The sequence below is a fragment of the Neoarius graeffei genome, chromosome 5 (assembly GCF_027579695.1).
Source record: "Neoarius graeffei isolate fNeoGra1 chromosome 5, fNeoGra1.pri, whole genome shotgun sequence".
Lineage (NCBI taxonomy): Eukaryota > Metazoa > Chordata > Actinopteri > Siluriformes > Ariidae > Neoarius > Neoarius graeffei.
In genome coordinates, this window is record NC_083573.1 from 76,279,822 (window position 1) to 76,305,353 (window position 25,532).

Sequence of the window (25,532 nt, forward strand, 5' to 3'; positions counted from 1 at the left end):
TTCCTGTAATGATGGGGGTAATGACGCTTCAAATACAAATGAATCGAAAAAAAGGTTCATAACTGGAAGCTTTGTTTAACACAGTGCATGCTAGCGGCCCCTAATGGGAAAATAAAAATAATAGCAGTGGCCAATACTTATGTTTTTGTGACTGTTCATTATAATATATATTTATCTCAAAATATTGGAATATCGTGAAAAAGTTATGCTTTTGTAATTTAATTCAAAAACGTAAACTTTCACATGACTTACACGTAAAGTGAAATATTTCAAGGATTTTTTTTTTGTTTTAATTTTGATTATTATGGCTTTTAGTTCATGAAAATCAGAACTCCAGTATCTCAACATATTACAGTATTTCATTTCAAGTTTGAGTAAAATAGCGTAAATACCGTGTATCTCTCAGTCTAGTTCAGTACACACAACCACAATCATGGGGAAGACTGCTGACTTGACAGTTTTGTATATCAAAGAAATGATTCCTAAAACTGATATTACTCTGACTTATTGGGGTGATTTTTGTGGTAAATTTTCAAATAATGTTTTGTTATAGTGACCTATTTAGGTTCTATAACATCGCTGTCTTGTCTTACTTGGTGAGTGTGTAATTTTAATAAATAAAAAGATTGTGTGTGAAGAAGAGTTGAAGATGGCAGTTTGTTCACTTAAGATGTAAATGTGGAAAATTCTCACTCTGGGTAAATAAAAAGCAATCAGAAACCGGACCATCACACCCACACGTGGTTGCTCTCCAAACTGTTGCCACAAAGTTGCAAGCACACAATTGTTTTGAATGTCTTTGTATGCTGTAGCATTTACAATTTGTCTTCATAAGAAGGGGCTGAAGCTGTTCTAGCATGACAATACCCCTGTGCACAAACTGAGATCTATGAAGATATGGTGTGTTGTGTTCTTCCACACCGACCTTAAGTTACCTACACAGAGCCCCGACATCAACCCCACTGAACACCTTCAGGATAACCAGATAACAGTACCTGACCATATTAACAGCTGCTCTTGTGGCTGAATGGGCACAAATCCCCACAGCCACACTCAAAATCTAGTGGAAAGCCTTCCGAACAGATCAAAGGAGAGAGATTGCGTCTTAATGACCCATGGATTTGGAACTGGAAGTTCAACAAGCATATGTGGGTGTGCTTGTTGTGTCCACATACTTTTGGCCATATTAGTGCATCTCAAACAATTAGAATATTGTGAAAAAGTTCAATCTTTTCCATCAGTTATTTGAGAGTGCATAGTACATTCTAGACTCATTACATGTAAATAAATGTTTCAAGCATTTTTCTATTTTAATTTTGATAATTATGGCCAACAGCACAAACAGAAAAAAAGAGTCAAAATAAGAGAATTTTTAATTTTGAGTAACAGTATAAAGGCTGTGTGTCTCTGTCTAGTTCAGTACACACAACCACAATCATGGGGAAGACTGCTGACTTGACAGTTGTCCAGAAGACAATCATCGACTCCCTCCACAAGGAGGGTAAGCCACAGAAGGTCATTGCTGAAAAGGCTGGCTGGAAAAGGTGCACAACCAACAGGGATGACCACAGCCTTGAGAGGATTGTCAAGAAAAGTCGATTCAAGAACTTGGCAGAGCTTCACAAGGAGTGGACTGAGGCTGGTGTCAGTGCATCAAGAGCCACCATGCACAGACGTCATCAGGAAAGGGGCTACAACTGTTGCGTTCCAAATATCAGGCCCCTCCTGAACCAGAGACAACCTCAAACGCGTCTTACCTGGTCTAAGGAGAGAAAGAACTGGACTGTTGCTCAGTGGTCCAAAGTCATCTTTTCAGGTGAAAGTAAATTTTGCATTTAATTTGGAAATCAAGGTCCTAGAGTCTGGAGGAAGAGTGGAGAGGCACAGAGTACAAGGTGTTTGAAGTCCAGTGTGAAGTTTCCACATTCTGTGATGATTTGGGGTGCCATGTCATCTGCTGGTGTTGGTCCACTGTGTTTTATCAAGTCCACTGAGACACAATCCAGGTCTTTCTCTCCAGTTTTTTCACAATATTACAATATTCTGATATGCATTAGTGCATCTCTATAATGTCTTGACCGACCCTGTGTGTTATCTAGCCTGGACAGAATGACTTAGTGTTAGTCATTGAGGTTTTATTTTTCTCTTATTTTTCTCATGCTGTAATCAAAACTAAAGGCGGGCCAACCAACTCTTAGAGTGCACGAATTTTTTTTTTTGGCAGGGCAGTGTATATATAATTGATTTCTGTAGAAAGTATGTCATGTTAATTATTAACTGTGTATTTTAACATATGTAAAAACAGAATATATTTACCTCTGCCAGCTTTGTTGGAGGAGGTTGTGTTTTTGCCTAATATTAATATTGTAATAGAGCATTTTATTTCTGGTGTTTCAATTCACATTATTGGTGCCAAGTAAAAACTGGCATAAAAATTTCTCAACTCAAATGGTCTTATAATTGGCCAGACAGGATCATTTAGACTATGTGGCCAAATGTTTGTGGACATCTGACCATGACACCCATATGTGCTTGTTGAGCATACCATATCAGATGTAGTCGCTCTTTGCTGTTATAGTATCCTCCACTGTTTAGAGAAGGCTTTCCACTAGATTTTACAGTATGACTGTGGGGATTTGTGCTCATTCAATCACAAGAACATTAGCAAGGTCATGCACTGATTTCGAGCAAGGAGACCTGGATGTTCCAGTTCATCCCAAAGGTGTTCAGTGGGGTTGAGGTCAGGACACTTGAGTTCTTCTACACCAACTTTCTTAAACCATACTGTATCTTCATGGAGCTTGCTCTGTATACAGGAGCATTGTCATGCTGGAATAGGTTTGAGACTCGTTAGTTCCAGTGAAGGGAAATTTTAATGCAACAGCATACAAAGTCATCATATACGATAGTCTGCTTCCAACTTTGTGCCAACAGTTTGGGGAAGAGCCATATATAGTCATTCGCATACTTTTGGCCATATCATATATTTTCAGGACCCAAGGGTGGAATGGTAGTGCAGTGGTTAGCACTGTTGCCTCACAGCAAGAAGGTTCTGGGTTTGAACCCCATGGCTGACAATGGGCCTTTCTGTGTGAAATTTTTATGTTCTCCCCATTTCTGTGTGGGGTGTGAACTTGGTGGGTACTCCGGTTTCCCCCATCGTCCAAAGATATTCAAATTAGGTAAAATACCCAGGCACTTGGGTTGTACAAGCCAGTACATACTTAGTGCTGGTCCCAAGCCTGGATAGCTTGAGGAGGGTTGTGTCAGGAAGGGCACCCAGTGTAAATCCTATGCCAAATCAAATACAGTGGTGCTTGAAAGTTTGTGAACCCTTTAGAATTTTCTATATTTCTGCATAAATATGGCCTATAACATCAGATTTTCACACAAGTCCTAAAAGTAGATAAAGAGAACCCAGTTAAACAAATGAGACAAAAATATTATACTTGGTCATTTATGTATTGAGGAAAATGATCCAATATTACATATCTGTGAGTGGCAAAAGTATGTGAACCTTTGCTTTCAGTATCTGATGTGACACCCTTGTGCAGCAATAACTGCAACTAAACGTTTCCGGTAACTGTTGATCAGTCCTGCACACTGGCTTGGAGGAGTTTTAGCCCATTCCTCCGTACAGAACAGCTTCAACTCTGGGATGTTGGTGGGTTTCCTCACATGAACTGCTCGCTTCAGGTCCTTCCACAACATTTCAGTTGGATTAAGGTCAGAACTTTGACTTGGCCATTCCAAAACATTAACTTTATTCTTCTTTAACCATTCTTTGGTAGAACGACTTGTGTGCTTAGGGTCGTTGTCTGGCTGCATGACCCACCTTCTCTTGAGATTCAGTTCATGGACAGATGTCCTGACATTTTCCTTTAGAATTTGCTGGTTTAATTCAGAATTCATTGTTCCATCAATGATGGCAGACCGTCCTGGCCCAGATGCAGCAAAACAGGCCCAAACCATGATACTACCACCACCATGTTTCACAGATGGGATAAGGTTCTTATGCTGGAATGCGATGTTTTCCTTTCTCCAAACATAACGCTTCTCATTTAAACCAAAAAGTTCTATTTTGGTCTCATCCGTCCACAAAACATTTTTCCAATAGCCTTCTGGCTTGTCCACATGATCTTTAGCAAATTGCAGATGAGCAGCAATGTTCTTTTTGAAGAGCAGTGGCTTTCTCCTTGCAACCCTGCCATGCACACCATTGTTGTTCAGTGTTCTCCTGATGGTGGACTCATGAATATTAACCAATGTGAGAGAGGCCTTCAGTTGCTTAGAACAGTGTTTCCCAACCTTTCTTGAGCCACGGCACATATTTTACATTCGAAAAATCCCACCGCACACCACCAAACAAAAATGTCACAAAAAGTATATTTAATGAAATATAATGATCATCTAGTCTCAATTTACTCACAATTTACTTACTTAGTGTGAAACCTGGGCCTGTTTAGTTGAACACAAAGCTGATATACTCGCAGGAATTGAAGAAAGACACACATGAAGATCTTCCTCAACAGCTCTGAGTCACTCTCCTTTTTTAGTTTTTATAGCAGTCATGCTTGAAAAGCACAGCTCGCATAGATAGGTTGTGGAAAATCACTTTTTTTTGCTTTCTTCTGACCTCTACTCATACTAGGGCCTTCATCTGGGTCAGAATTTTCTCCAGGACCCAGGTTGGATTGTGCACTTTTTCTTTTCAAATATTTATCCCTCACTATCACTGCTATCACTCCTGAAGCATTACTAAATCTATTGTTTGAATGGCAACAGGCAGATGCACAGGTTAATTAGCTACCTGCTACCATCTAGTAGAAGAGTATTTAATTGTTCTGCCCGTCACTATACGTCGCTGGCATAGACGAACGAAGACAATTTATTTGCAGTAAATAAATAATAATTTTCAGAACAATTAAGTGAAATTGGATAATTTCCCATGGTACACCTGATGATCTCTCACGGCACACTAATGTGCCACGGCACAGTGGTTGGGAATCACTGGCTTAGAAGTTACCCTGGGGTCCTTTGTGACCTCACCGACTATTACACGCCTTGCTCTTGGAGTGATCTTTGTTGGTCGACCACTCCTGGGGAGGGGAACAATGGTCTTGAATTTCCTCCATTTGTACACAATCTGTCTGACTGTGGATTGGTGGAGTCCAAACTCTTTAGAGATGGTTTTGTAACCTTTTCCAGACTGATGAGCATCAACAACGCTTTTTCTGAGGTCCTCAGAAATCTCCTTTGTTCGTGCCATGATACACTTCCACAAACATGTGTTGTGAAGATCAGACTTTGATAGATCCCTGTTCTTTAAATAAAACAGGGTGCCCACTCACACCTGATTGTCATCCCATTGATTGAAAACACCTGACTCTAATTTCACCTTCAAATTAACTGCTAATCCTAGAGGTTCACATACTTTTGCCACTCACGGATATGTAATATTGAATCATTTTCCTCAATAAATAAATGACCAAGTATAATATTTTTGTCTCATTTGTTTAACTGGGTTCTCTTTATCTACTCTTAGGACTTGTGTGAAAATCTGATGATGTTTTAGGTCATATTTATGCAGAAATATAGAAAATTCTAAAGGGTTCACAAATTTTCAAGCATCACTGTATGTAGAACAGATCTGCTGTGGCGACCCCCAATGGGAGCAGCTGAAAGAAGTTGTTGTTGTGATTTTCAGGACCTATAAGTGATTAATTTATGCAGTTTGAGAAGCAGAAAGTGGTAACAAGACTGGAGTCCATTCCTGGGGTTATTTTCACCTCACACATGAACTACTGTAAAATCTGGAAAAAGAATTAAATGTTCGGAAACATCCGATAGGGGGCAGCAAAGTCCAGTTAAAGTTTCAATTCCAGTTTGAGAAAAAAATATATATATATTATAGGTTTGCTATACTGTATACTGCATTGTAATTAAATGCATTCCTTCATGTACTTGATGTTATTTTGGCGGTACAATTAACTCACTGAATAAGCTCAGTAATACTTCAAACAACTGTATCAGAAAAATGAACATGAATTGAAAATAATATTTGTCCAATCCAGTGTCAGTGTCCCAGTGTGGACACTTCAGGGTTAAAACCACTCAGTCTACTCAATGACCCTTACACGGAACAGGATAATTCATTAATTTTACAATATGTGCGATTTTATGTTTACGATATAATCAAAGGCTTGACTTTAAAAAATAAATACCCTGGATTAATCAACGACAAAATACTTCTTTAAAAAAAATGCGTGCGTTTATTGATGTACTGACTACTGTAGTGTATCAAGGACAACTCCAGGCAGCCAATGAATTTGTCGTTAACGGAAACAAGAAGAGGGTCTGGTCCAATCATGAAGCGAAGAAAGGAGAAAATCCCGCCTCTCAGGGTTCACGCATCCAATCAGACCGAGGCATTCCTGAATAATTCACACTGGATTGCTCTGGGCAGTGACGCAGGGAAGGATACAGATGCTCGGATACTTTTCCGTTAAATTCTTACAAATTCGCACAGTTTGGACGAACCGCGTGTTTTTTTTTCTTTATTGTTAGGTTTTGCATCGTCGTGTCAGCTTGAGTAAATGTAAAAGCGTGAGCTCGTCAAGCCAAAGCGCTTCTTTATGTCGATATTGGTGTTGTGGTGACGCTGATTAGGAAAAATAAAGATGCCGCAGCCCAAATCTCGAAAAATCGCCGTGCTGGGTTACAGATCCGTGGGTAAGTGCAGCTCAGCCGCTCTGGGTGGTGTCGGGTTTCCGGCCTCACTGCGGCTACACCCGGGCTGGGCTGGGCGGGGAACGGGGCTAAGTGTCATTTATGTTATGCTAACGTATGCTTACGTGCGGTTTAATCGTGTGTGTGTGTGTGTGTGTGTGTGCGCGCATCCGTCCATCCTCTCATTGATTCGGTGTGGAAGAGTTGAATGGATGGCTCTCATGACACAGTCCTACAAACTATATATATATATATATATATATATATATATATATATATATATATATATATATAAAACGTGTGTGTATATTGTGTGTCTGGTATGTATGTATGTACACTACCGTTCAAAAGTTTGGGGTCACCCAGACAATTTAGTGTTTTCCCTGAAAAGTCACACTTTTATTTCCCACCATAAGTTGTAAAATGAATAGAAAATATAGTCAAGACATTTTTCTGGCCGTTTTGAGCCACAAATGTGATGCTCCAGAAACTCAATCTGCTCAAAGGAAGGTCAGTTTTATAGCTTCTCTAAAGAGCTCAACTGTTTTCAGCTGTGCTAACATGATTGTACAAGGGTTTTCTAATCATCCATTAGCCTTCTGAGGCAATGAGCAAACACATTGTACCATTAGAACACTGGAGTGAGAGTTGCTGGAAATGGGCCTCTATACACCTATGTTTTTTGATATTGCACCAAAAACCAGACATTTGCAGCTAGAATAGTCATTTACCACATTAGCAATGTATAGAGTGGATTTCTGATTAGTTTAAAGTGATCTTCATTGAAAAGAACAGTGCTTTTCTTTCAAAAATAAGGACATTTCAAAGTGACCCCAAACTTTTGAACGGTAGTGTATGTATCAGGGCTTTACATGAACTTTTTTGCTCACTGGCCACTGTGGCTCGCGGTTTTCCCGAGTCACTAGCCATTCAGCCTTTTCACTAGCCACAGTTTTGTTGCCAGGAAATCGCAGTTTTTTTCTTCACCATGATATGTTAAAGTTCGGAAGATTATGAATGGCAGCGTATAATGTATCTCTACAGTAGCACTCAAGTATTCAGTGCTGTTAAGCTAGCTCCCTATATGAAAACATGCAACCATCTCATCTCATTATCTCTAGCCGCTTTATCCTGTTCTACAGGGTCACAGGCAAGCTGGAGCCTATCCCAGCTGACTACAGGCGAAAGGCGGGGTACACCCTGGACAAGTCGCCAGGTCATCACAGGGCTGACACATAGACACAGACAACCATTCACACTCACATTCACACCTACGGTCAATTTAGAGTCACCAGTTAACCTAACCTGCATGTCTTTGGACTGTGGGGGAAACCGGAGCACCCGGAGGAAACCCACGCGGACACGGGGAGAACATGCAAACTCCGCACAGAAAGGCCCTCGCCGGCCACGGGGCTCGAACCCAGACCTTCTTGCTGTGAGGTGACAGGGCTAACCATTACACCACTGTGCCGCCCTGAAATATCGTATCTCATTATCTCTAGCCGCTTTATCCTGTTCTACAGGGTCGCAGGCAAGCTGGAGCCTATCCCAGCTGACTACGGGTGAAAGGCGGGGTACACCCTGGACAAGTCACCAGGTCATCACAGGGCTGACACATAGACACAGACAACCATTCACACTCCCATTCACACCTACGGTCAATTTAGAGTCACCAGTTAACCTAACCTGCATGTCTTTGGACTGTGGGGGAAACCGGAGCACCCGGAGGAAACCGGAGCACCCGGAGGAAACCCACGCGGAAAGGCCCTCGCTGGCCACGGGGCTCGAACCCAGACCTTCTTGCTGTGAGGCGACACCATTACACCACTGTGTCGCCCTGAAATATCGTATAATATGAAATATAACATTCAGTACAACTGAACTGATTCTATTGTTAAAAGTCCAATTCAAAACATTTATCATTGAAAAACATTTTTGATATGCAAGTATTATGTATATTATCAAGTATCTCATCTCATTATCTCTAGCTGCTTTATCCTGTTCTACAGGGTCGCAGGCAAGTTGGAGCCTGTCCCAGCTGACTACGGGCGAAAGGCGGAGTACACCCTTTAGACTGTGGGGGAAACCGGAGCACCCGGAGGAAACCCACAGGGAGAACATGCAAACTCCACACAGAAAGGCCCTTGTTGGCCACGGGGCTCGAACCCGGACCTTCTTGCTGTGAGGCGACAGCGCTAACCACTACACCACCGTGCTGCCTCATTATAAAGTATTATGTATTATCTATTAGTGTTTGTGTGTGAGAACATGTGTAGAGAGAGACATTAAATATTCTCATTACATTCATCATCAGATGAGTCTGAATGGTCCATGAAAAATGGTCTTCGTGACCTGAGGCTTCCAGCAGACCATAAGTTGATAGCTGGGGCGGGATCAACTTCTTTCCAATCGCGTGAACGTTTCTAAACAGCAGCTCCATCCCTTCTAGCTCAGCCGACTTCATGACAGCCAGGGACTTGAAAGCAATGCTGTCCTGTAGTAAACCAGCCCTCTCCGCCTGTTTTGATGTTATAGTACTGATGTGTGCATTTGACTTTTTTCGTGGTCCTTTTATAGTTTTGAGTTTGAAATTACTGGTGCCTGTCTTTGCCAGACTTTCTACGGTCTTCACAGTACAGGGTATTTTCGGTTTTGCTATGAACTAGCCAATCTCGCCCGAACTTCCATTTGTCATTCAACGGTCTTATCTTCCTATTAGCGTCTTGTTCATCTCCATGGCCATAGCCAGCTCTGAGGGCCCCCGCGGTCTGGACCTCGGTCATTTTTAAGAGCTGAAAATACATTTGTATGCTAAATATTCAACTGGTTAAAAAAAAATAAAGAATAACATTAAAACGTGGGGTGGTACGGTGGTGTAGTGGTTAGCGTTGTCACCTCACAGCAAGAAGGTCCGGGTTCGAGCCCAGCGGCTGGTGAGGGCCTTTCTGTGTGGAGTTTGCATGTTCTCCCTGTGTCCGCGTGGGTTTCCTCCAGGTGCTCCGGTTTCCCCCACAGTCCAAAGACATGCAGGTTAGGTTAACTGGTGACTCTAAATTGACCATAGGTGTGAGTGTGAATGGTTGTCTGTGTCTGTGTCAGCCCTGTGATGACCTGGCGACTTGTCCAGGGTGTACCCCGCCTTTCGCCCGTAGTCAGCTGGGATAGGCTCCAGCTTGCCTGCGACCCTGTAGAACAGGATAAAGCGGCTACAGATGATATGAGAATATTAAAACGTCTCCGTAAAAAGTGCATTGTTAATTATGTTAAACGTTAATTCTGTCTTCTGTGTGTGTTTCGTGCGTGCGTCTCTGAGACCAAGAACACAAAAGCGAATGAGCATGCGACTCGGTGGAGGAACGCAGTGCAGGAGACACGGGGTTTCCATGGTAACCATCAGCGCACTTTCATGAAGCTGTTAAATTGACATTTTTGAAGCAGCGCAGTTGTAGCCTGCCTTGTTTGTGATTTTTAAAAATAAATCATTCGATAAGCCAGAGCAATGGAGTGGAAAGTTTCAACTTATGTTTGCCTTGGATAACTTTGCCTAAAACATGGTGTATACTGTTTGTTTGTTTTTTTTCCCAGAATTTTTTTTGTGTGTAGGTGTAACGATTGCCAGATTGTTAATGTGTCTTAGTTCCATAGGCTACATGGTTAGGGTATCTTTTGTCCTCATTGCTTGGGCCAGATCAAACCATTAAACAAGCTTAAATTATTCTTACTCTTGCCACATACATGATTTTTTTTTTTCAAAACTGATGATATTCAGTTCAAACACCATTAAAAGTAATTTCAGGAATAGATCTCTTGTGTGACGTGTAATTCACCCTCTCATTTAAATATGGCAAACGTTTTTCGCCACGTGCTTTGCACATCACGGACCTCGGGGTGTGGTGCATCTGATCGAGCGTTTGGTGCTCGACTATGTTAGCCTGCGGCACTCCAGGTGCTGTCAACGATTGCTCGTGCTTGTTGTTGAGCTGCCACTAAAGAGAGCACAAGAAGTTACCTCGCCTCCGTGTACATTATTTATTAATATAGTTCTAGTGACCCACGGGCCGGTCTGAGACAGACGTACAGTAAGACAATATAAAGAACTACAACACGGTGATTTTAAAATGCTGCTCCGGCCCTGCTCGTCTCTGCCCCTTTTCCCTGAGCAGCAGGGTTTGAAACTCCAGCTATATGCCGCCACATAGTGCGCTTGTCAGTCGTCAGCAACTTTGTTGCTTCATTCAGTAACCGCAGGTTACCGTATCATTGATTTTATCTGAGACGTTAATGAACGTTCTCAACAATTTGAACATGTCAGAATGTTTATGCAGGTGCTCATGGGAGTTGTAGGCACGTAATAACATTGCAATGTGTTTATTATATAAGATGCCTTCAGAGAAAACTACAATTAAAATATATTGTCATACCACAGAATAAACCACCCGCCAAAGTGGCTAGTGGGACTAAAGTCATTACCCGCCAAAGCCGAATTTTACCCTCATATGGCGGGTGGGCGGGTGCTAATGTAAAGCCCTGGTATGTATGTATGTATGTCTGTATTGTGTGTCTGTCTCGTGTGTGTGTCTCTCGTATGTATGTGTTGTGTGTCTGTCTCATGTATGTGTATGTGTGTGTGTATTGTGTGTCCCTGTCCGTCTTTTCATTGATTCAGTGTGGAAGAGTTGTATGGTTCTCATGACACACACAGCTTAGAGGTGTGTGTGTATGCAGTGATTTTTTTTTTTTTAGGTACATTTTACGGCCATTTGTCTAGTTTTGCCTTTGTGATGAAGTGGTACATTCCTAAAATAACTTGAGGGATGTGGTGATCTCATCACATCGCTCCTGTGGAGGATGGCCCCATATGGGCAGTTGAAAGTCACACTTGGAAGACGCTCTGGACACTTACAGTAATGTTTTTACGCGGCACAGTGGTGTAAGTGGTTAGCACTTACAGAATCTTCACAGCAAGAAGGTTCTGGGTTCGAGCCAAGCGGCTGACGAGGGCCCTTCTGTGTGGAGTTTGCATGTTCTCCCCGTGTCTGCGTGGGTTTCCTCCGGGTGCTCCGGTTTCCGCCACAGTCCAAAGACGTGCGGTTAGTTTAATATGGGACGGCCTTGGGCTGAGGTGCCCTTGAGCGAGGCACCTAACTCCCAACTGCTCCCCGGGCGCCGTTAGCACGGCTGCCCACTGCTCTGGGTATGTGTGTGTGCTCATTGCTCACGTGTGTGTTCACTGCTTCAGATGGGTTAGATGCAGAGAGGAAATTTCACAAGTGTGTGATGAATAAAGTTCTTCTTTTTTTATTTTTTTTCCTTTTTTCCTTATGGCTGAGGACTACAGTTGACTTGCTAACTTTAGGACTGCAGTTGTCATTCAGTTTTGCACTCAAGTTTCCATCAATGAAGAGTTATAACATCAACAAAACTGACTTCATGTTAAAACTGTTAATGTTATAGTCATGTTGTCTGTTGTTGCCCAAATGAGGATGGGTTCCCTTTTGAGTCTGGTTCCTCTCGAGGTTTCTTCCTCATGTCGTCTGAGGGAGTTTTTCCTTGCCACCGTCGCCACAGGCTTGCTCGTTGGGGATAGATTAGGGATAAAATTAGCTCATGTTTTAAGTCACTCAAATTCTGTAAAGCTGCTTTGTGACAATGTCTATTGTTAACAGCACTATATAAATAAACTTGATGTTTGACCTTGGGTGATAATGTTCCTGGTTTTTTTTTTTTTTTCTTCTTTTTGTACACACCTATTTACATTATTATTTACCCAACATTGACTTGGGGAGCTCCTAGCAGCCATAAAGTGTAACTAAAGTTAAGGTAGGTATTATTATTTATTATTATTATTATTATTATTATTATTATTATTATTATTATTTATTTTTAAATAAAAGAAGTTTTTCTTAATTCTTTTTACATCCTGACTAATAAATACATCAAATGCACTGACAAAAAGAAGAAGAAAAAAAAAACTCTGGCACTTCCAGGTCTGTTAAAAACCCATCTAATTATTTTATTCAATCCGATTGAATTGATTGGATGGTCTACCTGTCGACCTGCATGCACTTTGCCTTGTGTGGGAGTTTTCCACTAGGCTGACATATTGCTAAAGCTCGCGAGCTGGTCAACAGCTGTGAGTACTAGCTACAGCCATGTTTTATTGTTTATGTTCATTTTGATAATATTAGGTGTTTTCTTAGTTGGATATGACCGTGATGTGCTATGCTACCCCGTCCCTCCTCCCGGTTCTCTCTCGCATAGACTCGTCCTCCAGCAGTAATCAGGCAGTGTGCATTCATGTGTTTTGGAGGAGTGGCTTTGAATGGAGGGTACGGTACTTTTCAAAATCGAGCATACTCTTGCTGGTTTCTCCAACATTGCCTATCCTAGCTTTAACCTCAACAAGGCAGAATATATTCTTTCAAACCTTATACAAGTCACAGTAAATGAGTGCTGGTGTAAATCTTTATCAGGGATGAGAATTTTCCGCCGATCGGCTGATTTCCGACTTTTTCAAACCAAAATGATCATTTTTGAGATCGATGTAAATCCGTTGAGAAATTTTCGGGGGGTGTATGGTTAACGATCTGTCGTCACCTTATAACGTCTTGATTCTTGGTGGGCTCTGGGTTAACACACTCGAGTCTTTCGACATGTTGTAATTAACATTCACTTTTGCGACAATGTTCGACTTATTTGCGGTAGAATTTTCAGGAAATCGCATGCAGTGTATAAACTCAAGTGCGCATGCTCTCCACGCATGGCTTGCAATCGCCGTTCACCAACCGTGCACACTGTTTGACGATACGCATTGGTAACATCGGAAAGACATGTATTCAGGCGGGATGTTTTAGCATATCGACAATGGCAAAAGTCCTAGATAAGAAAGAAGAGGATCGAGCGAGGGAGATTGATAAAGGTGCAGGAATAAAGAACTGTTTTCGATGGGCTTGGTTAGAAAGAACACTGAATGTCGATCACAACGAAGCTTGGTGATCACATACGGAAACTAGACGTCCCAGGAAAAGTACTTTGCTCATTGTGTTCTGACATGATAAACTACGCTAGTAGAGGGGCAAAGACTATCGAACTTCACATATACACCAAAAAACACAAAGGTAGGGCGAAAATTATTTTGCCTGTTCAATGATTCATTATATTTATAATGTATGTCGCACGAATCAATGCCATTGTGTGTGTGTGTGTGTGTCAAATACATGTCATTTATGTGTCTATCTTTTTATAAATGGGGTTAGCTTATCTAATGTAGCATGTTGGAGAGAATCATAGTCTCATATCTATATTTCTGATAAAATTTTAGGTACGGTATATCATGTATAACTCTCCTACTTATTGCTCATTTCATAGGGGGGGGATTGCTAGCATGTCTGCCCAAATTTTTTTAGGCCGAGATGAACTTAGTTTTAGATTTTATAGAAATTTCCAATATGTAATGCTAATTGTACATGCCTGTTCTTTAATTCAAAATCACCATCTTGATCTTCAAACTGACCATATGGTATATGTATTACGTTACACAACATCCTGTCCAGATAAAACCTAGTTAGTACACACAACAGTTGAAAGGGAAGTGATGTTGAATGTTGCCTGCTTAATATGCAAAACCTCCTGCTACCATGATAATATCAGAAGAAAGCTTAAGAGAATTATATGAGAACTTTTTTTTTTTTTTTCTGGTTTGCACTTCATTTTAAAGGATTAGAGTATTCAAAGACATGAATAGCAAAAATGCAGAAGTATAATACTGTAGAGCTCGTTTATATTAAAAGGTGTATTGATTTGATTTTTTTGAAATCAAATGTGAATTGATTAAAAACAAGTCTCTTGTACCATATTAATCATTTTCACCTGGTAGCCCACCAAGAAGGGGAATTTCTGATCTCATCTCATTATCTCTAGCCGCTTTATCCTGTTCTACAGGGTCGCAGGCAAGCTGGAGCCTATCCCAGTGGGGTACACCCTGGACAAGTCGCCAGGTCATCACAGGGCTGACACATAGACACAGACAACCATTCACACTCACATTCACACCTACGGTCAATTTAGAGTCACCAGTTAACCTAACCTGCATGTCTTTGGACTGTGGGGGAAACCGGAGCACCCGGAGGAAACCCACGCGGACACGGGGAGAACATACAAACTCCACACAGAAAGGCCCTCGCCGGCCACGGGGCTCGAACCCAGACCTTCTTGCTGTGAGGCGACAGCGCTAACCACTACACCACCGTGCCGCCCAGGGGAATTTATTTCCAAATAAATTGCAACTTTTTGCTGATAAACGTTAATGGTTTTGGGGTTAAAAAAAAAAAAGCCAAAAATCATTAGCTCCCGCCCCCTGGGCCTGCACCGGGGCTCTGCCCCTGGGGCCCACTGGGTGCCTGCAGCCCCCAAACCCCTGGCTTTTTTCAGACTTTTTAAATATTTTTCATTCATCATTCCTGTAGAAGGCAAACTGCTTGTCAAGGTAATGCAGCTCTCGAGAAGATTTACGCAGATGACTGTGTGAACTAGGCTAACTTTCATTCCTCTAATACATGAGATTTGCTCAGGGCGAGAGTAGCAGTGTTTTAGGGGCTAAGTAAATTATAATGTGTGCTTTAAAAGTTGCAAGAAGTTGCCAGAGGACATCCTGGCTCATTTGCGTGTTCCTCAAATTATGATCATTTGCATATCAAAACATATGTTCAGAAAAACACCTCAAACAAAATGGAGTTTTATCAGAATTACCAAAAAAAAAAAAAAAAGTCTCGTCCCTGTGTAGAAGTCATGACATTGTGCTTTTGTACTTAAGCTAATAAAATAAACGCACAAAATAAAGCACTGCTGGTAGTTAGTTGGGAGATTGGCATGAAGGAAAAGGGTACAAGTCATGATTTTTTCTGGTTTGCACTTCATTTTAAAGGATTAGAGTATTCAAAGACATGAATAGCATGATTCATGATTTTTTTTTTTTTTTTTTTTAATTATTTAAGTATATCCAAGAAATGAAAGAAAAAGAAGTGCAGGCATCATAATGGTGCAGTGGGTAGAATAACTGCCTCACAGCTCCAGGGTCCTGGTTTTGATCTTGAGCTCGGGTTACTGCCTGTGCAGAGTTTCATTTGTTCTCCTCGTCTTTGGGTGGGTTTCCATAAACATGCAGGCAGGTGGATTTACTATGTGAGATTGCCCTCGGTGTAAACGAATGGTTATGGACTGGTGTACCATCTGGGGTGAATTTTCCTGCTGTATCCAAATGTTATTGGATCAACTCTGGAAATGAACGAATGAGCAAAGGCATGGTCACAAGAAATAATGTGAATCAGTGATTTGGTTATGGGGCACGTAGGCTCACACAAGCGCAGAAGTGTAAGTTGACCAAACTCTTAAAACCAAGAGCTGTGATGTGAGATGGAACATCGTATCAAGTGCAGGACGGTCTCTAACGACTGTTCAAAAAGTTACAAGATTTGTCGCCTTTTTTTTTTTTTTGTGAATAAAGCTGATGAAACTGCAGCATTGATCTGGAGCTGTCATATGCCCCTTTTCCACCAAAGCAGTTCCAGGGCTGGTTCGGGGCCAGTGCTTAGTTTGGAACCGGGTTTTCTGTTTCCACTGACAAAGAACTGGCTCTGGGGCCAGAAAAACCGGTTCCAGGCTAGCACCAACTCTCTGCTGGGCCAGAGGAAAGAACCGCTTACATCAGCGGGGGGCGGAGTTGTTAAGACCGACAACAATAACAAGACCGCGAAAGATCGCCATTTTTAAGCAACGAGAAGCAGCAGCTGTACAAACGCGAAGTTATTTATTATTGTTGCTGCTGCTTCCATGTTGTTTTTGCTTCGATATTCGCACCAAGGTTTATGCAAATGTAGCGACGTAACTGACGTATACAGCGACGTAATGACGTAGCTCCGCGAGCTATGGAAAAGCAAACTGGTTCTCAGCTGGCTCGCAAGTTGAACGAGTTGTGAACCAGCACTGGCTCTGAACCAGCCCTGGAACTGATTTGGTGGAAAAGGGGTAATAGATGCTTGATTTGACTAACATATTCGTCTTGTCTCTGCTTTGCTTGATTCTGTAAGTATTTTCAGGCACTTGGTCTGTCACAGGTGTCCGACGTGGATTGTTACACCCAGGGCATCAGAATAAATAGTATTTCCATGGTGTTTGGGTTCCAGTAGATTGCTGCTTATACTACTTGCAACATAATTAGTTCTAGTCAGCTTGCGTCATCGTCGTCTGCGTGCTATATTGCTGGTCGTTTGACCCTGTTCTGTACAGTGGAACATTTTAGTACACATGCGTTATGTGAATTAAAAACATTTATAAATGGGATGATACAAATTTATGACACTTATTTTCATTAACTGCTGCATCCTGATCAGGATCGATCTGGGAGATTTGCTGATGTGTGGGGCAGTTTGTGAAAAGTGTTGTTCCGCCCCCCCCAGTAATTATGAAAACTATAGCATGAACTGAACTATGTATCTCAAATTAAAGTGAAAGGAAAAAATTTGCAGTTTCTTCTGACTGTGACATAGGAGCAACATGGACACACCACAGCTGGCATCTGATTATAAACTTAAATGTTTAGGTTTGTCTGTTTTGCTATGATAATGATTACTAAGGAATTGACAATTGGCTAGTAAGGTTTTAGACATCTTTAGACAACCTGACTGTTAGTACAAAGGATGGGAGAATCCATTAGCTATAGATCAGAATAGGGCAAATATCTGCTTGCTGATCAACCAGTGTTTCTCATATCTGGCTGATATTCAACAGCTAAAGTCCAAAAGCTAAAGAAGTCCTGCCCAAAGTGAAGGTCTTTTATTGTGCTCGAAAGCCATCTAATTCAGTTGTTGAGGATGTGAGATTCTGTAGCTTCATATTGAACATGTCGCTGTGCAATATGTTTCCCAGTTGGAAATCTCATCTCATCTCATTATCTCTAGCCGCTTTATCCTTCTACAGGGTCGCAGGCAAGCTGGAGCCTATCCCAGCTGACTACGGGCGAAAGGCGGGGTACACCCTGGACAAGTCGCCAGGTCATCACAGGGCTGACACATAGACACAGACAACCATTCACACTCACATTCACACCTACGGTCAATTTAGAGTCACCAGTTAACCTAACCTGCATGTCTTTGGACTGTGGGGGAAACCGGAGCACCCGGAGGAAACCCACGCGGACACGGGGAGAACATGCAAACTCCACACAGAAAGGCCCTCGCCGGCCCCGGGGCTCGAACCCAGGACCTTCTTGCTGTGAGGCGACAGCGCTAACCACTACACCACCGTGCCGCCCCCAGTTGGAAATACTTTTCAGATATCATGCTTCCTGAACTCTGTAAAACAATTTGTCCATGTAGACCACATTTTATAATAAATGTTACCTCGGTGAGCTTTACAGGCGACGTATTGAGTTCTGATGTCAGTCCATGTTAAGATTTGCAGCTCAGTGGATCAGTGTGCCATTGCTGCGAGACAGTAAGCCCTGAATCAGCGGCATGTACTTGTGGCACTTTTTTTGTTGCCTTTTTTTAAACTCCAAGGCTATAATGTTTAAAATAGCATGAAGATTGCAGGATGTAACTTAAAAAAAAAAAAAAAGGCGTGTACCTTTTGAACACAAAATGCTAACCTTATGTTAATTCCAGCAATTATTTTAATTGACAGTAAACCAGTTTAAACTAGGTTTGGTGTCTTTGCCTGAGCAGATACAATCTATGGCCAAAAGTTTGTCCCCTGAACATTTGTGGATCTTCCACAAATTTTGAAATGCACAACTGGATAGAATGTCTTTTGTATGCTATAGCTTTAGTTTCCCTTTGACAATGCTCCTGTGTGCAAAATAATGTCCATGAAGACTTGGCTTATCAAGGTTGATGTGGAAGAACTCAAATGGCCTGCACAGAGCCTTAATCTCAACCCCAGTGATCACTTTTTGGATGAATTGGAACGCAGACTGCACCCCAGACCTCCACTCCCAGCACCACTGCCTGATCTCACTAATGCTCCTGTGGCTGAATGAGCAAATCCCCACAGCTACACTCCAAAATCTAGTGGAAAGCTTTCCCCGAGGAGTGGAGCTGCTTATAACAGCAAAGGGGAACTAAATCTGGAATGGGCTCTTCAACAAGCACTTATGAGTGATTACCAGGTGTTCACAAACTTTTGGCCATACAGCTTAAATGTCATGGTATCTGGCCCCACCCCTAATCAGAATGGGTATCTGCTGATCAATCATAATAGCAGTCTGTGATTGGAATCGGCTCATAGAACACTGATCAGCCAATCTATAGCTTTCGCTACAGGGTTTAACTGGTTTCGAGAGTGATCTTTGCAGTAAGATGGCCTAGACTATAATATTGGTTTTTATTATATCTACATTTGCTGGATATTAGCAATCACATGCTCTGATAGTCTAGTAGCAGAGTAGCCAATCAGCTCAAATACCATGAGTAGAGAAAAACAAACAAAATGGTGGTACAGCGTGCAGCTGAACCAGCTGAGGATGAAATTAAAAACTTGAAAACAAAACTCCAAAAAGGCAACAAACTATGGAATGAATATTTGATGGAAGAACATCCATTTTCGACTGCTTATCCAGATCCAGGTTGCGGGGGTAGCAGCCTAAGCAGAGCAGCCCAGACTTCCCTCTCCCCGACCACCTCCACCAGCTCTTCTGGGGGAATACCGAGGCGTTCCCAGACCAGCCGAGAGATGTGATCTCTCCAGCGTGTCCTGGGTCTGCCCCAGGGTCTCCTCCTGGTGGGGCATGCCCAGAGAAACCTCCCTTGGGAGGTGTCCAGGGGGCATCCTAGCAAGGTGCCTGAACCACCTCAACTGACTCCTTTTGATGTGGAGGAACAGCGGCTCTACTGAGTCTCTCCCGAGTGACCAAGCTTCTCACCCTGTCTCTAAGGGAGAGCCCAACCACCCTGCGGAGAAGACTCATTTCTACTGTTTGTATCCGCGATCTCATTCTTTCGGTCACTACCCAGAGCTCATGACCATAGGTGAGAATGGGAATGTAGGTAGACCAGTAAATTGAGAGCTTTGCCTTTTGGTTCAGCTCTCTCTCTACCACAACAGACTGGTTTAGCGTCCGCATCACTGCTGACGCTGCCCCGATCTGTATGTCCAACTCCCGCTCCCCCTTACCCTCACTCATGAACAAAACCCCAAGATACTTAAACTCCTCCACTTTAGATAGCAACTCCCCCCTGACCTGAAATAGGCACTCCACCCGTTTCCGGCTGAGCGTCATGGCCACGGACTTGGAGGTGCTGATCCTCATCCCAGCCATTTCGCACTTGGCTGCAAACTGTCCCAGCGCATGCTGTAAGTCACAGATTGATGAAGCCAACAGGACCACATCATCCACAAAAAGCAGAGACGTGATCCTGATGCCACCAAACTGGACACCCTCCACCCCTTGCCTGCACCTAGAAATTCTGTCCATAAAAGTTATGAACCAAACTGGTGACAAAGGGCAGCCCTGGCGGAGTCCCACATGCACTGGGAACGAGTCTGACTTACTGCCGGCAATGTGAACCAAACTCCTGCTCCAATCATACAGGGTCCGAATGGCCCACAGTAGTGAGCCCTGAACCCCATACTCACGAAGCACCCCCCACAGGGCACCACGCGGGACACAGTCGTAAGCCTTCTCCAGGTCCACAAAACACATGTAGACCTGTTGGGCAAACTTCCATGCACCCTCCAGTATCCTTTGCAAGGGTAAAGAGCTGGTTCGGTATTCCATGACCAGGATGGAAACCGCATTGTTCCTCCTGAATCCGAGGTTGGACTATCGACCGGACTCTCCTCTCCAGCGCTCCCAGCATAGGCTTTCCCAGGGAGGCTAAGAACGCATAGAATTGATAGCATTTTTCACAAATTGCTGTCAAATGACTAGCAATTTGTGGAAAATGCCATAATGCATTAAACTTTTTTTTTTTTTTTTTTTTTATATTTTTATATATAGACTGGTTCAAAAGCTCAAAGACGTTAGAAAATTTACATAATTGAAATGTCCAAGGAAGAATTAATGTCTAAAACTATTCTATACCTCGGCACGACAGCAAGATGTCAGTTTCTACAAAAAAAAAAAAATGCACACGTCAATTCATGCAGCCATTAATAGGTTTTTAAGCAGTCTGCCTAAGTGGAAATGATTTTGTTGGATGTTTTGTATAAAGTTTTTATTTATCGAATTTGCTAAAAATAAAAATGCTGTTTCTCAAAATCCAGTGACTGTCAAGTTTATTTCTATAGCGCTTTTAACAGTAGACATTGTCACAAAGCAGCTTTACGGAATTTGAATGACTTTAAACATGAGCTAATTTTATCCCTAATCTATCCCCAATGAGTGAGCCTGTGGCGACGGTGGCAAGGAAAAACTCCCTCAGACGACATGAAGAAACCTCGAGAGGAACCAGACTCAAAAGGGAACCCATCCTCATTTGGGTGATAACAGACAACGTGATTATAACAATTTTAACATGAAGTCAGTTTCGTTGATGTTATAACCCTTCATTAATGGAAACTTGAGTGCAGAACTGTTCATGACAACTGCAGTCCTAAAGTTAGCAAGTCAACTGTAGTCCTCAGCCATAAAAGCATTCCTGTAAGTGTCCAGAGCATCCAAGTGTGACTTTCAACGGTTCATATGGGGCCGTCCTCCACAGGAGCGATGTGATGAGACTCCAGCCAGATGTAGGGCATCAGGATGGATCAGGCAGGTCTGAGGAGCAGAAGAGGTCAGCATCTTGATCTCAGGATTGACATGTAACTCGGGGGGGGAGAGAAAACAGATTGTTAGGTATGCCCAATGTCACCTGATGAGTAGGAATGGTATACATTTTATGCTGAGTGTGAGCAGGGACTCCAGCAAAACTAACTATGACAGCATAACTAAAAGGGGAGAGCCAGAAGGTAACGCAGGCATGAGGGAGCCCCGGGACATAAAGCAGCAGCCACTATGCCGTTAACAAACTCGAGTGAGCAAGCAAGTAGGGGATTGACAACATCCATACATCCCAGTTTACCAAAGCACTCCATGTCTGAGGACACTCCAGATCTACTCCTTTACCTCATAAACACTAGCAAAAGGCTTGACCAAACATGTATGTTTTCAGCCTAGACTTAAACGCTGAGACTGTGTCTGATTTTAGAACACTACTTGGAAGGCTGTTCCATAACTGTGGGGGGTTGTAAGAAAAGGTTCTGCCCCCTGATGTTGCCTTCACTATACAAGGTACCAGCAGATAGCCTGCACCTTTTGGTCTCAGTAGGTGTGGCGGGTCATAAAGGACCAGAAGTTCACTCGGGTACTGTGGCGCGAGACCATTCAGTGCTTTTGAAGGTCAGTAGTAGTATCTTATCAATACAACATTTGATTGGGAGCCAATGCAGTGTAGATAAGATGGGGGTGATGTGATTTTGTTTTTTTTTTTTTTTTTTTTTTTAGTTCTAGTAAGGACTCTTGCTGCTGCATTTTGAACTAACTGGAGCTTATTTATGCTCCTCCTACTGGAACATCCAGATAGTAAGGCATTACAGTAATCCAACCTGGAGGTAACAAAAGCATGAACTAGTTTTTCTGTATCGTGTAGTGACCTTAAATTTCTTTTCTTATCTTGGCAATATTTCTGAGGTGAAAGAAAACATTACCCAGATAGTAGGGCTGCTCGATATTGGAAAAAAATCAATATCACGATTTTTTCAGTAAATATCTATCACGATTTTTAAAACGATATTTATGCACCTTTTTTTTTTAAAGCCCTGATCATCAACACCTGAGGCACCGGCCCACATTTTTATAGTACAGGCCTCATAGGCTACCTGTCAACCCTTCCCGTTGTACCCTGAAACGCCTTTTACTTAAACTATTTACTGTGCAAGCGCATACTTTGCATAGGTCCTATAGCCTGCACAAGGCTCACGTTCTCCTCACTCAACATTTCCGATCACAGAGGATGGAGCCAGCGCTGGTATTACCAGTGATTACTGCGTAACGTCCACACTGGCTCGTAGCCAGCCAAGGATAAAATCTCTCTCTCTCTCTCTCTCTCTCTCTCTCTCTCTCTCTCACACACACACACACACACACACACACACACACACACACACACACACACACTACAACGTAAGCTTGTGTGTTGTTAAGACACCAACATTAAACACGCACAATATAGAGACAAGTCCTTAAGAATTAACATACATGAAAATAGGCTTCTCTTCCTTCATCTTCCAAATGTGGACTCCGCTATCTTTTTGGCATGTCAGCATTGAAATACCATTTGCAGAGATATTTCACTCGCCATTAAGAAAAGTAAAAGCAACACATGATTAGGGCTACATGATTAACAGGGGGACACCGTTTTAAGCGCACGGAATTTTAAAAACAATGTAATTATATCTGAGTCCGTCTACATCGCGCAATAAACCCGTCCTTAGCAGAACCTACTTCAAAGCATGATGCTAGCTGCAGATGCACAAGTCAAAATCAAATGAACCCAAGTAAACATGCCGCGGCGGGCAACATTAATAACCAAATTGCCTTACCTTAAAACGCTGCCTTGACCACAGGACGACTCGCAATTATTCCACTTAAATCCACACGGTTTAACACATCTAACACAGCTAGCAAGCTGGATATGTGCTAATATTGTTGTGCTTGTTTTCTTCCGTAGATGCCGTTTTTACATTACCCAGTCCCACATCCAAAAATATGACGTAAATATTGTATTATTATAACTATTAGCAAGCAAATCAAACAACATATTAAGAAATCAATATATCAAATCACCCGACACGTATGAAAACAGAAGAACTGATTTTTTACTGTTGCGGAGATATCGCGGGAGTAGAATGGATGACGTATGCAAGGCTACGGTGTGCCTTAGGGGACAGAAGGGTTCGTTTTACCTTACTGTCACGTCAATGTTATTGTTGTTTTATTGCCATTGTAGAAATATTGTGCACGTCCCTTTCGACAAATGACAAAAAATCGTTTCATATCGATATTATGAATTTTGATATCGTTTGACACCAATATCGATATCATGATAAAAATACGATATATTGCACAGCTCTACCAGATAGCCATCAAGTTGAGTTTTGAATGAAAGACGGGGGTCAATAATCACTCTGAGGTCTTTTACTGCTGCGCGTGAAGAAACAGAAAGGCCATCCAGAGTTACTATGTAATCAGAAAACTTGCTTCTAGCTGCTTGTGGTCCTAGTACAAGTACTTCTGTCTTGTCAGAGTTAAGCAGAAGGAAGTTAATAAGCATCCAGTGTCTAATGTCCTTTACACATTCCTCAAGTTCTATTAAGCTGGTGTCTGTCATCTGATTTTGCAGAAACACACAACTGTGTGTCATCAGCAGAACAGTGGAAACTAATACTATGTTTACAAATATCACCCAGAGGTAACACATTATATAAGGAAAAAAGCAGTGGACCCAAGACAGAACCTTGTGGAACACCAAACTTTACCTCAGCATGTTTAGAAAAATCACCATTTACATCAACATACTGATAACGACCAGTTAAATAAGACCTGAGCCAGGAGAGGGACGTTCCATTAACTCCCACAACATTTTTCTAGTCTATCCAGAAGAATGGAATGATCAATGGTATCAAATGCTGCACTAAGGTCAAGCAACACAAGCAGTGAGACACAGCCCTGATCAGACGCCAACAGTAGGTCGTTTACTACTTTAACCAGAGCTGTCTCTGTGCTGTGATTAGGTCTAAATCCTGACTGATACATCTCATGGATGTTATTCCTATGTAAATATGAGCATAACTGCTGTGCGACAGCTTTTTCAAGGATCTTGGAGATAAAGAGGAGGTTTGATATTGGACAGCTGACAGGGATTTGATAACTGCTAGTTTAAAGGATTTGGGTACATAGCCGATCCTAAGAGAATAACTTATTTTTAGAAGCGGTTCAATTACTTCAGGTATTATCTGTTTGAATAGTTGTGTAGGTAAGGGATCTAGGATGTAAGTTGAGGATTTTGATATTATTGAAAGTAATTCAGTTTCTCTAAGGGAAGTAAAACATTCTAATTGCTGATCTGATAGTTATATTGTTAACTACAGGGTCATTTACATTGTCTGACCTTAAATTAGTAGATTAAATTTTTTTTGTCGGATATTTTCAATTTTGGCGGCACGGTGGTGTAGTGGTTAGCGCTGTCGCCTCACAGCAAGAAGGTCCTGGGTTCGAGCCCCGGGGCCGGCGAGGGCCTTTCTGTGTGGAGTTTGCATGTTCTCCCCGTGTCCGCGTGGGTTTCCTCCGGGTGCTCCGGTTTCCCCCACAGTCCAAAGACATGCAGGTTAGGTTAACTGGTGGCTCTAAATTGACCGTAGGTGTGAATGTGAGTGTGAATGGTTGTCTGTGTCTATGTGTCAGCCCTGTGATGACCTGGCGACTTGTCCAGGGTGTACCCCGCCTTTCGCCCGTGGTCAGCTGGGATAGGCTCCAGCTTGCCTGCGACCCTGTAGAAGGATAAAGCGGCTAGAGATAATGTGATGTGATGTGATGTGATTTTCAATTTTGTCATTAAAAAAAATTCATGAAGTCGTTGCTACTACATCCTGGAGGTGTGCGTGTGTCTGTAGTGGACTTATTCCTGGTTAATTTTGCTACAGTATTAAATAGGAATTTAGGATTATTTTTGTGGATATAATAAAATAGTTATTCCACTCAATTCTGTTCATATGGCTAACAGCCAGCTCGGCGCTATGCACCTCGTTGGCTATCAGCTCATGTATGACTC

The 25,532-nt window shown here is 42.2% G+C and overlaps 1 protein-coding gene across 1 annotated transcript in view; it reads left to right on the forward strand.

The window, feature by feature from the left end:
- Positions 1-6,438: 6,438 nt before the first annotated feature.
- The window catches only part of rheb (Ras homolog, mTORC1 binding), a 51,857-nt gene continuing 32,763 nt past the window's right edge, over positions 6,439-25,532 (forward strand). Inside the window, exon 1 of the mRNA XM_060922418.1 lies at positions 6,439-6,732. Within this exon, the coding sequence (XP_060778401.1) occupies positions 6,681-6,732 (52 nt within the window). The 5' untranslated portion in view covers positions 6,439-6,680. The remainder of the gene's footprint in view (positions 6,733-25,532) is intronic.